At 40.1% G+C, this 16,438-nt stretch overlaps 2 protein-coding genes across 6 annotated transcripts in view; one reads left to right on the top strand and one right to left on the bottom strand.

Moving 5' to 3' along the window:
• The first annotated feature begins 4,446 nt into the window (after positions 1–4,446).
• The window catches only part of GTF2E2 (general transcription factor IIE subunit 2), a 68,056-nt gene continuing 56,064 nt past the window's right edge, over positions 4,447–16,438 (top strand). For 3 of the 5 annotated variants that reach the window (XM_089903707.1, XM_022571140.2, XM_089903708.1), the window contains exons 1-2: positions 4,447–4,555; positions 8,864–9,033. In XM_089903707.1, coding sequence (XP_089759833.1) covers positions 8,868–9,033 — 166 coding nt within the window. In that variant the 5' untranslated portion in view covers positions 4,447–4,555; positions 8,864–8,867. Of the gene's footprint in view, positions 4,556–4,592; positions 5,064–5,112; positions 5,683–8,863; positions 9,034–16,438 lie in introns of those variants that run through there. The other 2 variants (XM_089903706.1, XM_089903704.1) reach the window with 2 other exon arrangements.
• SMIM18 (small integral membrane protein 18) lies at positions 14,549–16,047 on the bottom strand. The gene has a single exon (XM_089903742.1). It carries the CDS (start codon positions 15,540–15,542, stop codon positions 15,246–15,248), a length of 297 nt encoding a protein of 98 aa, XP_089759868.1. The 5' UTR covers positions 15,543–16,047; the 3' UTR covers positions 14,549–15,245.

Raw genomic sequence — 16,438 nt, 5'->3', positions numbered from 1 at the left:
TGGAGTGCGGCCAAAAAAAAAAAAGATGCTAAGTAAGCTTTAGTTCTAACCACCCCTTCTTTGCATCACTCATCTCTTGGTACTGTGTGTGTGTGTGTGTGTGTGTGTGTTGCACATGCTAATAAACTTCTGTTTGCTTTTCTCTTGTTAGTCTGCCTTTTGTTAGTCTAATTAGAGGGCCCCAGCCTGAGAATTTAAGATGGATTGAGAGGAAAAAGACTGTTTTCTTCCCTCACGGGATGAATGCTTGAGACAGAAGTGGAGTCCTAGAAAGATATTTTCAGGATTGGGCAGCCTGCATCAGAAAGCCGGGCAACGGGGCTTCCCTGGTGGCGCAGTGGTTGAGAGTCCGCCTGCCGATGCAGGGGACGCGGGTTCGTGCCCCGGTCCGGGAAGATCCCACGTGCCGCGGAGCGGCGGGGCCCGTGAGCCGTGGCTGCTGGGCCTGCGCGTCCGGAACCTGTGCTCCGCAACGGGAGAGGCCCGCGTACCGCAAAAAAAAAAAAAAAAAAAGAAAGAAAGCCGGGCAAAAGCCTCCAAGGGAGCAGAGACTGTCGATGCTAGAGAAATCTAGGACAGGTGATGAGCAGAGTATTGACTACAGCTCTTGATCTGGGTAGATGTGGGCTAATTTGTCTTTGTCGGCTATTTTGAGAATGCAGTTATCTGTTTAATTAGTTGAGATGGATTAACTGGTGAGGGGAGTTGAAAAGCAGTTCTTGTTTGATGGCAAAATGAAGTGAATTTATTTGCCTTACCTCAGTTTTCCTCTACCAAGCAACTGTTTAATGCGAAAAATTAAAATGTAAAATTAAGCCACCGCATTAAAAAAATGAAGCTCTGATACATGCCACAACATGAGTGAACCTTGTAACCATTACACCAAGTGAAACAAGCCAGCCACAAGAAGACATATACTGTCTTATTCCATTTATATAAAATATCTAGAATTAGGGTAAATTCATAGAGATAGAAAGTAGATTAGAAGTCACCAGGCGCTGAGGAGAGGAGGAAATGGGGAGTTATCCCTTAATGGGTGCTGAGTTTCTGTCTGGGATGATGAAAAATTCTGGAAATAGTGACGATAGTTGCACAGTGTTGTGAATGTAATTAATGCCACCAAACTGTACATTTTAAAATGGTTGAAATGGCAAAATTATATCCATAGACCACAATTAAATAAAATAGTAAAAAAAATTTATGCACCATGTTGAATTAATCATGTGGTTATATTGAGTTGTTTTGGGGGATGGGGGGGTTTGGACAGGCCAGGAGGAAAGGATGTTTTTTAAAATATGCAAAGTATATTTCCCTGAAGAAGTCACCACACTTTCTACCAAAGAGTATGCAGTGTATTATAAGCATCCATGAGATAAGACATAAATTGTTGTTGCGTGAATAGCTTGGATCCTTCTTCATAGAATTTGACATTCACCACACCCTTCTGATCTGGAAATACCGAGGCTGCCAATATGTAGATGGTTTTAATTATTATAAAGGTTTATTTTATTTAAGCATCAGTGGTGGAGACTTTGTGTATATTACACAAACAGCCGTGTCTTTATAAATAGTCATGGCCCTCACCTCAGAGTGAAATGTTTTTCATATGCCTTCCCTAAGCTAGAGGCTGCTTCAGAAGCAATTCACATGGTGTCTATATTGTGTAACAAGGATGAGAAGGCAGAATAAAAGTCTATATGTTTAACTCCAAATCATGAATTCTGTGAAATCTAGCTAATTTGGGCTGATGTTTGGCCACGTGGTTATCATGCAAATCATCATGTAGTCAACATTACCAGCAGACAAAACAGAATCCTTTTTTAGTTCATGTGTAGTGTGGTGTCCATGTATAAGTACATTTGACACAAAAATGGCCTAATTACGGGCCATATAGGGAGCACATTTTTCTCTTCACTTGAGTACCTTCAGAGTGCAGGAAGTCACACCAAAGTATTTTGAATGAGTGTAGTCATCGCTTTCAGTGCAATGACCTAGTCACAGGCAACAGGATGTATAAAGAGGAGTGATGCCACTGCTTGATGACATTGATCATGTATATATTTTAATGGTTTGCCGGGGTGTGTAGGGGAGGGTGTCAAGTTGGGCAATGATAATAATGGCTAATATTGGGGTAAAGGCGGGGGCAGTTGACATTTGAGGGTTTGGATTATAAATAACATATTCTAATACTGGCATTAGAAGGCAGTTAAGTGTCCTATAGCTGTTCCAACTGGCTGAAATGAGACAGGACATTGAAATAAAGGAATACTTGTGAGCATTTTGTCCAAGTAATTAAACAAGGAGGCCATAGACTAAGGTGGCTCCAGAGCCTTGGTAAGTCTACACGTGAAACCACAACCTAAGTTGGAGTCACTGGAATCCGAGAAAACAAAATTTAAGAACAACTAATCACAAACAGCCAACCAGGATTTCCGACTAAGGCAACTGCTTAAGAGCTGTAGCCAACCAATACTTTCTTTTATTTGCTTCCTCCTCTTCTCTGTAAAAACCTTTCCCCTAGCTGCTGTCAGTGGAGTGTTCCTAACCATTTTTGTTTGTTTGTGGCTGATTTGAATTGCTATTTGCTTAAACGCTTCAAAATTTTAATGTACCTTAGTTTATCTTTTAACAGTTCATTGTGTGCTCTCTGTGTGGTAGATCTACTTCTGTAAAAGCATGAGTCGCTAATTGTTAAACTCCTAAGTTTCAAGTGACTAGGTAACGAGCATGTGTGGAAGTTTTATTAAACACAGTGGAAATAAATGAAGACCACTCACGTGAGAACAGAGACTGCATCCCTTGCTATGTAGCAAGAGATTCAGCCACCATCTCTTTGGCAGAGACTCAAAGGCAATCACAGAGAGGGGAAGTGTTATAGTGCAAAAAAGGTGGGGGGGATGCTTCTGGTATGTTCTGATTAAAGTTTGTTGGCAGGGGAAGCTGGGGGAGGGGTGTCTGAAATAGGGAAGTTGGCAGCCTTTGAGTAAATCCTGACCATTCTGAGCTAATTGCTGCAAAGGTTGTGGCTTGGTTTTTTAAGTGGGCCAGAGTTTTATTATCATATATGGTCTAGCCATTGTCCATTTGTATATAAAGTCTCTCATTCATTAATAAGGAAGCTAACAGAACGGTAGAACTGATTCCACAAGGATATGGTAAATTGGGATTTATAAAATCATTGGGGAAAGGATAAGATAAAACTAAATTGATACAAAACTGGCTCATGTTTCTCAGGACAATGCGATTTTAAGCTTTGGGATTTTTTTTTTTGCAGTGGACACCTGCTGCTCATTACACCTCATCAGTTTTTTACCAGTTAATCTCTGATTCTCTTGGGTTATAAAACCTCTGAGTCCTCATAAACTGTTACACAAATGAAGCTACCTTTCCTGAGGGTGTCAGATGAACATCAAGTGAGTTTATTACAAAATCCTGTAGAAAGAAATCAATTTTAAAAAGACACACAATCGTCTTTTGGCTTTATTTCCAAATTTTGAGTAAATATTTACGTATTATCTCATACAATCTTCACAACAGTCCAATGAAAGTAACGTATTGTGGTAGTACAATTATTATTCCCATTTCCCAGACCTGAAAACCGAAACGCATAAGTAACTTGAGGAGTAACCAGCACTAAGTAAACGACAGCTGTAGAACAGTTGAGCACTGGCTATGCGCAGCTTCAAGTTGGAGTGAGGAAAGGCCAGCCACACGAAATTTGACACCCTCCAATACGTTGCAGGTCGTGGGCAAGGCCAATTATCTTTTCCGTCGCCTTATTTCTACCCCTTATGCAGTTTCTGAATCCGAAATCCTTTTCCAAGAGAGTTTACACGGGGGGCGGTTGGGAGTTCAGAAACTGAACTTCACGTCAGGATTTGCCTTTGCTAGCTGTGCTGTCCCGAGCAAGTTATTTAGTTTCACTGGGCCTCTTGTTTCCTCAGTTGAAAAAGAGAGAGCTGGAACAATGTTCTTCGAAGTTTAGGTGATGGTGACTGACATTTGATGTAAAGTCACAGAACATCTGATAGACAGTAACTTGAAAGATCTCGTCGCCATTTGGGTTAAACAGATCCCAGAGCACGCTGCAGGAGGATTTAGTAGCTTTACAGTTGTATTTCTGTGAAGGAAAGATTTCTTCCCTCTCAGCTGCGGCTACTTAACTCCCACTTAAGCCCCGCTCCCAACCACCCTCCCGTTGTCATGGAGACCAGGGACGCCCCAGCTCTGGATTCCCCTCCCCGGGCGGGGTACATGAGGACGCATGCGCGTTCTCGGCGGCCGAGGGGCCGCGGTGGCTGCCGGGACTGAGCTCCGAACCCGCGGATCAGGAAGTGGCGGGCGGAGCCCGTGGCCGAGTAGCTGCCTGAGTCGCCGCCGCCGCCGCCGCCAGTGCGGAGACCCCGACCTGGCGGGGTAGCGCTGGGCGTGCGTGCGGGCGAGCGGGGGCGCTGACGACGAGCAGGAAGCGGCGGCCACGCAGGCGTGTGCGGCTGTTGAGGAGGAGGCTCCGAGAGGCGGCGGCCGGGCTCGTGGGGCGGCCCTCCTGGCTCAGGTAGGGGCTGCAGCAGCGGGGTGAGGGGCGCGGAGCCCCGGCCTGTTGTTCCTCCGGGCCGCCTCCGCCCGGGGGCGAGCGGGCCTCCCACCCCGCGGGAGGCTGGGGCCGCCGTTCCCGGCGCGAAACGCTGAAACCTGCTAACAGCTTCTCGGGAGCATCGTCTTTTAGGCCGGAGGTTCATTGAGCAAAGTTTTGGGTTAGAAAGAGGGGAAATTCACATCGGAGAGCTGATTTGTGCCTCTTTCTGGCCCCCCAGCTTGCATTAGCAGCTGCCGTAGGAACCAGGTGTGTGGAGTTTGGGGAAACGGTGCCCAGCCACCCAAAGGCTGGGATGTAGGTGCTTTTTCCTGGACTGTTTTCAGCTGCCTTTTGGAGACCTACTTTGGAATGATTCCTAAGCTTGAGTTATAATGGTTGTTTCCTGCAAAGCCTAAAGACATTTCCCGAAACAAATAGCTGCGCTAACCACTTTTCCGTCCACCTCTACGTTTCTGTCATTTAAGAGGTGAGCAAGTGTCTATTCTCAGCTCGCCGGCTATTCATAGCAGTGTTGGCACCTGCGAGGCGCAGGCGGGAAAGAAGCGAGAGAGGAAAGAGCAGAAAGGTTGAAAGAAGTCAAATGATAAAGTGGAAAGAATGTGGGCTTTGGAGCCAGAAGACTTTCTTTTTATTTTTGGCTTCTTATTGGGGGAACACATGGACTCTCTGAGTTGTGGTTTGTTTTTTGTTAATGTCAGATGGGCAGGATGATGTGTCCTGTCTACAACACAGGTCAGTACATGTAAAACTCTACAGGTACTGCGTAGTCTTGTGAGGAAAAGTTAGGCGGAGCATGTGACGGTGAAAGACCTTAAACCTGTTCTACGTGCCATTGAACTTGACCCATAACCACACAGGTCGCCTTTGCTTGGGAGGCCTTTACCAGTATTTCAGGTCTGGAGTGAGGGGCACCTGATTTAGGAGTCAGGATATTCGTGTCCTGGCTCAGGTACTTTCAGCTGTGTAACCTTAACGATGCCTCTTCACTTCAGAGTTCACGTATTAAAATAGAAATAACGCGAAGTACCAGTTACCTCGTAGAGCTGTGAGGATCAAATGCTGTAAACATCAGGTTTTTGTAAACTGTAAGGCTTTTGTTTAAATCTGTGTTAAAATCATGGTTATAACAGCCGGGGTTAGTTATCTGTCTTTACAAGGTGAAATAAACAGATAACAGATGTTTCCTGTTTTAGGCTTGTTGCCCTCCCCTTATCACTGGGGAATTCTCCTTTCTTCTTCTGACACTTTTCCTCCCCAAGACTGCCTCCTGCCTTCCTCACCCCAGTGTAATCATTCGGTTACTTCTTTTCAGATCTAGCTCGAAATAATAGTACTGAAATGACATATATTTTATAGCTTTACTATTTAGAAAATCATTTTCACAAACATTTTCTCAGTTTATTCTTACAGTTGGGCTAGATGTAGACAGCATTGGTAGTACCCTTATTTTACTTATGATAAAATTGGATTTAGGGAGGTCTAGTGGATTGCCCAGGTCATGTTGCTATTAGGGATTAGAATGGAGGGAAGAAGGCAGGTCTTAGATTCGAGGTCCCGTGCCGGTGATTCTTGTTTTTGTTCCTTAGCTGAAGTTTACTCTGATTATTTCTTATCAATGCTTTTATATATGTATATATTTTAAATTTTATTGAAGCAGTTGGCTTACGATGTTGTGTTTAATTTCTGCTGTCTGGCAGAGTGACTCAGTTATACATATATATTCTTCATATTCTTTTCCATTATGGTTTATCTCAGGATATTGAATATTGTTCCTTGTACTATACAGTGGGACCTTGTTTATGCGTCCTACATATAATAGTTTGCATCTGCTAACCCAAACTCCCAGTCCTTCCCCCTCCCTGCCACCCCCCTGCTTGGCAACCACAAATCTGTTCTTTATATTTGTGAGTCTGTTTTTGTTTCGTAGATATGTTCATTTGTGTCATATTTTAGATGCCACATACAAGTGATAGCATATGGTATTGGTGTTTCTCTTTCTGACTTCGCTTAGTATGATGATCTCCAGGTCCATCCGTGTTGCTGCAAATGGCATTATTTCATTCTTTTTAATGGTGGAGTAATTATTCAATGCTTATATTTTTAACTTTTAGCATGCTAAGTCACGTTTTATTTATTTGATTTATTTATTTTTGGCTTAATTGGGTCTTTCGTTGCTGCGCGTGGGCTTTTCTCTAGTTGCAGCGAGGGGGCTACTCTTCGTTGTGGTTTGCGGGCTTCTCATTGCGGTGGCTTCTCTTGTTGTGGCTCACGGGCTCTAGGGGCGCGGGCTTCAGTAGTCGTGGCGCACAGGCTCAGTTGCTCCGTGGCATGTGGGATCTTCCTGGACCAGGGATCGAACCTGTGTCCCCTGGATTGGCAGGCGGATTCTTCACCACTGTGCCACCACAGAAGTCCCTGTTCATTGGTTTTTAACCGAGGTGCTCAGTGCTTTCATGTTCTCAAATGTAAGCTTATTGAAGGCAAGGATTTATCTTCCAGAACTTTTCATAGTTTGTAGTACAGTGCCTCACAAACAGAAGAAATTTTTTTTTAATATATTGGTTTTTTAAAATTAATTTATTTTTTAAAATTTTATTTACTTTTGGCTGCGTTGGGTCTTTGTTGCTGTCAGCGGGATTTCTCTAGTTGCCTTGAGCGGGGGCTACTCTTTGTTGCGGTGCGTGGGCTTCTCATTGCGGTGGCTTCTCTTGTTGTAGAGAATGGGCTCTAGGTGCGCGGGCTTCGGTAGTTGTGGCTCGCGGGCTCTGGAGCACAGGCTCAGTAGTCGTGGTGCTCGGGCTTAGTTGCTCTGTGGCATGTGGGATCTTCCCGGACCAGGGCTTGAATTCGAGTCCCCTGCATTGGCAGGCGGATTCTTAACCACTGCGCCACCAGGGAAGCCCAAACAGAAGACATTTAATAAAGGATTGTAAAACCATTAACAATGAGGCTAGAGCAATTTAAAGATGTTCTTCTGTTCATTATTCACTTAAATATTTATTGAGCTACCCCATGCTTGAAGGCTTTCAAAGTATAAGAGTCTTTTTCCTCTGGGACTTTGTTTCCCAACTTACGAACACTAGTCTTAGTAGTATAGAAATCATTTTTGTAGTCAGCTTGTGTACTTCTGAGACTCTCCATGGGGTTCTAGGGAGAGTTCAGACAAGAGAGGAATGTTTTAAAATACTTGTTGAATGACCTGTGGCTTCCCTGGTTGTACTGAAGTTGCTTAGAATTGTAGAGTTGTTTTTTGTTTTTTTTTTCCGGGATGCGGGCCTCTCACCGCTGCGGCCTCTCTCGTTGTGGAGCACAGGCTCCGGACGCGCAGGCTCAGCGGCCATGGCTCACGGGCCTAAGCTGCTCCGCGGCATGTGGGATCCTCCTGGATCGGGGCATGAACCCGTGTCCCCTGCATCGGCAGGTGGACTCTCAACCACCGCGCCACCAGGGAAGCCCAGAATTGTAGAGTTTTAAAACTGGAAAAAAACCCAAAGAAGTCTAGTCCCACCTCCTTCCAAATCAGGAATTTCTGTAGGTATTTCTAACATATTAATCCAGCCTCTTCACTACTTATGAGAGTCCACCAGTTTTAAAATATACCTTTTAATTTATAAGCAATTCTGATGGTTCTCATTTTTTTGCAATGAGCCTAAATTTGTCTCCTAATTTCCACCCAGTAGTCCTGCTGTTGTTCCTAAAGCAGCATTGTCCAATAGGAATACAGTGTGAGCTGCAAGTGTGAGCCACACATGTAATTTAAAATTTTCTAGTAGCCATAATTTAAAAAAGAAAAAATAAGGGAAATTAATTTAATATTTTACTTAACCCAGTATATCCAAACTATTATCACATTAGCGTAATCAGTCTAAAATATTTCAGTAATTTAAAAGTTCTTTTTGTTGTATTGAGTCTTTTAAATGCAGGTGTATTTCACACTTAGAGTACACCTCAACTCTAGCCCCATTTCAGGCCCTCTCTCAGCACTTCTGCCAGTGGCTGTTTGTTTTATTGAACAGTGTAGTTCTAGAGCTTTAGAGAATAATCCTATTTTTCTTTACTAGTGCCTAGCACAGTGCTTGGCATATAACAGGCACTAATTAAAGAATTTTTTGAGTGAATGAGTAAGTGAATAAATACAAGTGCTAGAGAACTAGTAATAAAAGGTAATTCTGTTTGGGAAATAACTCTTGTTGAGACCTGTGGATTTGGCACATAGATTTGAGTTGCTGGAATCTGTATTAAAGAAACTTATTTTTATCTTTGCAGCATTATGGATCCAAGTCTCTTGAGAGAACGGGAGCTGTTCAAAAAACGAGCTCTTTCCACTCCTGTAGTAGAAAAACGTTCTGTATCTTCTGAGTCATCTTCATCATCATCAAAGAAGAAGAAAGCGAAGCTAGAACATGGAGGATCATCAGGCTCTAAACAAAATTCTGGTTAGTAGAATTGACTCTTTTTTTTTTTTTTTGCAGTATGCGGGCCTCTCACTGTTGTGGCCTCTCCCGTTGCGGAGCACAGGCTCCGGACGCGCAGGCTCAGCGGCCATGGCTCACGGGCTCCGCGGCATGTGGGATCTTCCCGGACCGGGGCATGAACCCGTGTCCCCTGCATTGGCAGGCGGACTCTCAACCACTGTGCCACCAGGGAAGCCTGACTCTTTAGGACTGTTCAGCTTTTATTTTTTGGGAAACCATTTAGTTCATTTTTCAGTTCCTCATTCATATTGTTTGTTAGGTACTTTGTTAAGTGTAAGGGATGGGATGATGAGAATTTTTTGCTCTTCAGATGTTAATAGTTGTTTTGTAGTTAGAATTTAGGTTATTATCTTTAAGAAGAAAAAACACTTCACTGAGGTTTAATCTATATACTGTACCGTTCACTCGTTTTAAGGGTATAACTCAAAGATTTTTAGTAAGTTTACAGAGTTGTGCAACAACTATTACTACAATTGAATTTTTGTTCCCCCCTCAGCCTCTGATAATTAGTAATCTACTTCTTTCTCTATATATTTGCCTTTTCTGGACATTTCATATAAATGGAATTGTACAATATGTGTTCTTCAGTATGTGGCTTCTTTTACCTGGCATCTGTTGAGATGATAATGTTGTTCTTCTTCTTTGTTAATATGGTATATTACATTAACGGATTTTCAGATGTTAAACCAACCTTGCATTCTTGGAATAAATCCTACTTGGTCATGGTGTGTAATCCTTTGTTGTGGGATTCAGTTTGCTGACATTTTGTCCAGGATTTATCCATGTTGTAGTATGTATCAGTATTTCATTCCATTTTATTGCTAAAGAGTATTCCATTGTATGATATATACCACAGTTTATCTGTTCACCAGTTAATGGACATTTGGATTATTTCCACTTTTTGGCTATTATGAATAGTGCTGCTGGGAACATTCACATACAAGTCTTTGTATGGATGTGTATTTTTTTCCTCTTGGATAGAATTCCACTTAAGAGTGGAATTTCTTGGTCATATGGTAAATTTATGTTTAATTTTTTAAGAAACTACCAAAATGGCTCTACCATTTTACATTTTCACCATCAATGCATGTGGGTTCCATTTTTTTTTTCTTATTCTTGCCAACACTTGTTATTCCGTGTCATTTTGATTGTAGCCATTCTGGTGGGTGTGAGGTGGTATCATTGTGGTTTTAATGTGCAGTACCCTAATGACTAATTATGTTGAACATCATTTCATGTGTTATTGATCATGTGTCTTTTGGTGAAATGTCTATTCAGAATTTTTTGCCCATTTGAAAAAATTGGGTTGTCTTCTTCCTACTGATTTGTAAGAGTTCTTTATATATTCTGGGTACAGTTTCTTGATCCAATATCACAAGTGTTCTTGGTGTCATATTTAAGAAATCTTTGCCTAACCCAAGGTCATAAAAAAATTCCTCCTGTGTTTTCTTCTAAGAGTTTTATAGTTTTAGCTCTTAGATTTAGGTCTGTGATATGTTTGAGTTGATTTTTTTATGTATGGATTAACATAAGGGTGTAAATTCATCTTTTTGTGTGTGGTTATTCGGTTATCCCTGCACCATTTCTTGAAAAAACTTTCTTTTTCCCATTGACTTGCACTGGCATCATTGTTGAATATCAGTTGACTACAAATGAGAGTTTTTTCTGGAATCTAAATTAGGTTCCGTTGACTCATATTTCTGTCCTTATGCCAGTATGATATTCTCTTGATTGCTGTAGCATTCTAGTGACATTTTGAAATTGGGAAGTGTGGAAGTAAGTCCTTCAGTTTTTTCTTTTTTTCAAAGTTGTTTTGGTTTTTCCTGGAGCCTTTGCATTTCCATATAAATTTTAGGATCAGCTTGTCAGGTCTCATCTGTAAAAGAGCCAGCTGTGATTTTGATAGGGATTGCATTGAGAATTGCTATCTTAACAATATTAAGTCTTTCAGTCAATTAACATGGCTCTCTTTCCGTTTTTTTAGGTTTCTAATTTCTTTCAACAGTGTTACGTAGTTTTTAATGTATGTCTTGCTTTGTTAAATTCTAAATATTTTATTCTTTTTGATATTGTGAATGAAATTGTTTTCTTAATTTGATATTTGGTTTGTTAATTGCTAGTATATGGAAACACAGTAGATTTTTGTACACTGATCTCAAACTCTGCAACCTTGCTGAACTCATTATTTCTAGATTTTTGTGTGGATTTTTTAGGATTATCTATATGTAAGATTTTGTCATCTGCGAATAAGAACAGTTTTACTTCACCTTGCCAATATGAATGCCTTTTCTTTCTTTTTCTTGACTGTTAACATTGGCTAGTAATAGAAGTAGTGAGTGTGAATATCTTCTGCTTGTTCCTATCTTAGAGGGAAAGCATTCAATCTTTCACTATTATGTATGTTAGCTGCAGGGTTTTTGTAGGTGCCCTTTATCAGGAGTTCCCCTCTATTTTTAGTTTGTTGAGAGCTTTTAATATAAATGGGTAGTGGATGTTGTTAAATGCTTTTTCTGCATCTATTGAGGTAATCATGTTTGTTTTTATTTTTTATTAATATGGTATATTACATTAATCTGTTTTCAGATGTTAAACCAACCTTATATTCTTGGAATAAATCCTACTTGGTCATGGTGTGTAATCCTTTTTATTTGTTGTGGGGTTCACTTTGCTGAATAATCTACTTATGTAATACTTTGTACAGAATTTTTGCTGATATTTTGTACAGGATTTTTGTATCTGTACTCCTGAGGAATATGGTCTGTAGTTTTCTTCTCTTGTGCTTATTGGGGTATTTCTGGCCTCAAACGATTTGTGAAGTATTTCCTTTTCCTCTGTTTTCTGGAAAAGTTTGTGAAGGTTTGATATAAATTTCTCCTTAAATATTTGATAGAATTCACTAGGGAAGCCATTTGGGCCTGAGCTTTCCTTTGTGGGATGCTCTTGGTTGAAATTTCTTCTTACAGATCTATTCAGATTTTCTATTTCTTCTTGAGTTAATTTGGTAGTTTGTCTTTTTAGGGGTTTGTCCATGTCATTATCTACATTGTCCAAAGTTTTTTAGAGTATTCGCTTTTGATTTCTATAAGGTCAATAGTGATATCCCTCCCTTCTTTCATTTCTGATTTTAGGAATTTTTTGTTTGTTTATTTGTTTTTGTTTTGCTTTTTGGTTAGTCCAGTTTAAAGGTTTGTCAATTTTGCTGATCTTTTAAAAAAACAACTCTTTGTTTCACTGATTTATCTGTTTTTCTGGTTTTTAAAAATTTCATTTATTTCCACTTCAGCATTTATTATTTCCTTCCTTCTGCTTATTTTGGGTTTAGTTTACTCTTAGGCTATTATCTTTTAGACAGCTAGGTCAGTGCAACTTAACTCACAACAGAAATTATTTACCTCCTTCAAAGTGTAGCAGTGTAATCTTTATTGATGTCATCTTGTTAGATGTTCTTCAAGCTGTTGTACTGATGTTAAAGCAGAGCCAGTCTTTCTACCAAAGGAGGTTTATCATTCTTGTTAGCACGTGCATTAGGTTTGATTATCTCTCATTACAATGAAATTTACATGAATTCATAATAAAATTTTACAAATTGTTTTAAACATTAGCAGAGATCTACTCTTAGACCTGGTCTCTTTGATCTGCTTAAGAATATCTTTGCTCCAAAATCTCAGTGGCTTAAAACAACAAAGGTTTGTTTCTCTTTCATACCACATGTTTATCATGTGTTGGCAGGGGTCTTAGCTCATTACAGTCACTCAAGGACCCAAGCTGATAGAGTAGCTGATATTTCAAATGTTGTTGGTTTTGTTTCAATGCCCGAGGGAAAGAGACCTCTGGAAGATCTTGCCTGGCAGTTAAATGCTGTGGTCTGGAGGTGATACACATCAATTCCTCTCACAGCTCATTAGCCAGAGCTAGTCACAGGGCTCTACCCAGCCAGTTCCATGTGCTCAGAAAGAGGGGAGCTGGAAATACTGGGTGTAAACACTGAAGACTACCATACCACCCTAGCTCGGGGCACTACCATTGGATTGCCCAGTCAGCTGCTTGTCAGGTGTCCTGGTTTAGCTTCCCTACTGGCCATTCTCTGTACAAGTCAGTGATTTTTCTAATCGTGAATCTGATGATGTCATTCTCTGCTTAAGGCTGATCATTGCTTTTCAGACAAAGCCCACCTTTTCCTGCAGCCTACATGCTGTACTTGATCTTGTCCCCCTTATCTATTGTGCCTGTATCTCATTTTTCTCCTTGTACTCTGTCCTAATGATACTGGCTTGTTGCTACTCTAACATGCTTCACTCTCTTGCCTCCTGGCCTTTGCTCATATTATTTCGTCTTCCTGGAACGTTCTTTCTTACCTCCTTCCCTCTTTCCTTTGGTTAACTCCTATTCCTCTTCTAGGTTTCAGCTTTAAAGTCATTCCCATTTTCCAATTTGTGTTTATTGCTTGGCCTTTGAATTCCCAGAGCACTCCCTGTTTCTGACAAAGCTATTGTGTGCCACTGTGATTGCATGATTACTTGTTTGCCGTTGTAACCTAATCCCTCACACATGGAAGCACTCAGTACCTATTTGTTAAATGGCTAAATAGATTACAGGGTAGGGTAGGGAAAAGGTAGTGTATGTTACCAAAAAATCTAGTTATCAAAGGACCTGTATGCTTCCCATCTATGGCAAGGACCCCAAAGTTTTCCATTTATGAAAATGTGGTTTTAACAAGTGCTCAGAGTAGCTCTTGGTTACCAGAATATTTTGTATACCTAAGTTCCACAAGTCCTTTGAAAGTTGGTTATGTTATTTTTTTTCTAATGTTAGAAAAATATGTAAAAACATTGTGTGGAAAAGTGATTTCAGACTGGCATGTAGGGCTCTTTAAGTTGAAAATGACAGATACTTATTTTTCACTTCCCATATCAAGTATTTTCTGTTTTGCCATAATTTTCAGTTGCTTCTTAATGTTGATGAGACACATTTAGTTAAGTGCCGTTACTTCCAATTATTTTGTTATTTTGAGTAATGCTATTGTAAACATCTTTGTATCTTCAGTTTTTTCTTTTGAAGTAATTTCTCAGAATAAATTTCCAGGAGTGACATTTCTGGTCTAAGGGCAGTTATAGTGTAGTGGTTAAAAGCATATTTTGGTTTGCTCATGGGTAGCAGCAAAATAGTGTCAGGGTTATAAAATATAATACTGTACAGCCTTTGGCATTCCAAGAAATAAGATTGCCATATTTCTTAACAGGTGTTAAGTGGTCCTAGCTTTTGACTTGCTCTTGACTTTTTTGGCAGTCTTTTTTTTTTTGGCCACACTGCGCGGCTTTCGGGATCTTAATTCCCGGACCAGGGATTGAACCCAGGTCCCGGCAGTGAAATCGTCCAGTCCTAACTACTGAACTGTCAGGGAGTTACCTGGCAGTCTTTTTGCATTGGGTATCTTAGTCCTTGGGAGTGTGAATGCGAGAGACATAATGAAAGAACAAGCTCAAGAAATGCAATTTAGGGGGGTATGCTAGAAAGTTTTAGTTTGAAAACAGCTCATCTTAGACCATGTATTTCTTACTAAACAGTAAGTCAATTTTATGAAAAGTTTATGCAAGTGTCCTTGTGACCTTGCTGAGTGCTTTGAGTCTTTTTTTTTTCACACTAATCCTACATAAAACTTAAATCTTTAAAAATATTTTAGTTGTCTTCAATAAACTAGAAAGTATTGCTTCTTAGTAAGTAGGGACTTGCGTATAAGTGGGAATATTATACTATGGATTTAGATGAGTATTTTAAGTAGCATTTTAATTACCAAAATATATGAAGGATAGTACTCTGTTTTTTAGTTCACATGGTTTGTTTAGGTATGTTATTTTGGGATCATTAGCCTTTCTTTTGGTTTCCAGTTTACTTTTTAATGCCTAGTATTGAGTTCTAGGAATCTTTTAACTAGTTTTTGAAGTGTTATTTTAAATAGATTGGTAAATTATTCACATTTGTGAAAGTTTTACAGTATATTTAATGAAATCGATACACACACAGAAAGTGCATATTTAACTTGTTTTTCCCTTCTAGTAGAAATCTTTTAATTATTCGTAGTCGGTTTTGTAATAACGGTTGACCTCAGAAATTTTTCTTTTTTCCTCAGTAATTGACGGCTGTTTTCAGAGCTTTTGTTCATCTTATGTAGAGTACTAGACCACTTCAGTTTCACGTTTTCTGATGTTGTCCATCATACTTCTAAGAGGGTTCGGTTCATTTTTCAAGTCTTTCACAGTTTTGTTTTTTACACAGCAGCAGCAGTCAAGCGCTTCATAAAGGAAAGCCAGCACCACTAAAGATACCACTGTAAATATAAATAAAAGCAGAATGACAAAGCAGGCAGTGTTCCAGTTATCATGGAAGGGGTAAATTTTTTGAACTTGAAAACCAAGGTACTGATAAACAGATGTAGTTGTTTCATTCCAGAGGCTTGAGCTCTGGGAGGCCATTCTTAGAGATTCCACTTCTTATATAGCTCGTTTGAATCTGTAGAAAGGTAGAAAATGAATATATGTAACCAAACTCTACAGATTGGTCAATTCAAATGTCAGTTTCTAAGATTTGTTAGTAAATTTATATAGGCTGCATGAGTATTCCTTATTTTCTGTCAGAATTAATGTCTGAATGGTATGCTTGAAATTTTTTCGATATCTATGCAGTGTACTATGTAAACGATACTATGTATTTTTAAATTTATTTTATTTTTTTATTTTTATTTTTTTGCGGTACGTGGGCCTCTCACTGTTGTGGCCTCTCCCGTTGCAGAGCACAGGCTCTGGACGCGCAGGCTCAGTGGCCACGGCTCATGGGCGCAGCCGCTCTGTGGCATGTGGGATCTTCCCGGACCAGGGCACGAACCTGTGTCCCCTGCATTGGCAGGCGGACTCTCAACCACTGCGACACCAGGGAAGCCCCCATACTATGTATTTTTTAATGTATATCATTTGTTAGACAAATATTTATGATCAAGCTTCATATACAGAAATTAACTGCTAATGGAGGGAGAAAAAAGGCAACTGAATTGGTTTAAAATTTGATTAAAGCACTGGTCAGAGAGCTGTTATCTACAAAAAAAATCTTAGCATTTTAAAGTTGTGTTCTTCAAACTGTCTGCAGAAGAGCTTTTCCCATTACCCTTGTGGATCCTTCTCACCTTCTTGGTTCAGTGTATTTCTGTCTATTTCCACTCCTTTAAACTTCCAGGACAGGTGATCTGAATCAGGAAATAATGGCTGAGTGAAAAACAGTAGAGAAAGAAAAGCCAAATAATGACAGTTTTCAGAATAAGGATAAAACAGTTTTAGATTAAAGTTGCCTATGAAGAGACCTTAATCTTAGGATTTTT

This window comes from Delphinapterus leucas, chromosome 21, assembly GCF_059928025.1.
Source record: "Delphinapterus leucas isolate spDelLeu-1000000601 "Yukka" chromosome 21, BTC_Dleu_Yukka2, whole genome shotgun sequence".
Taxonomy (NCBI): Eukaryota; Metazoa; Chordata; class Mammalia; order Artiodactyla; family Monodontidae; genus Delphinapterus; species Delphinapterus leucas.
The sequence above is the reverse complement of the archived record's forward strand: the minus strand, read 5'-3'. Positions and strand labels throughout refer to the sequence as shown.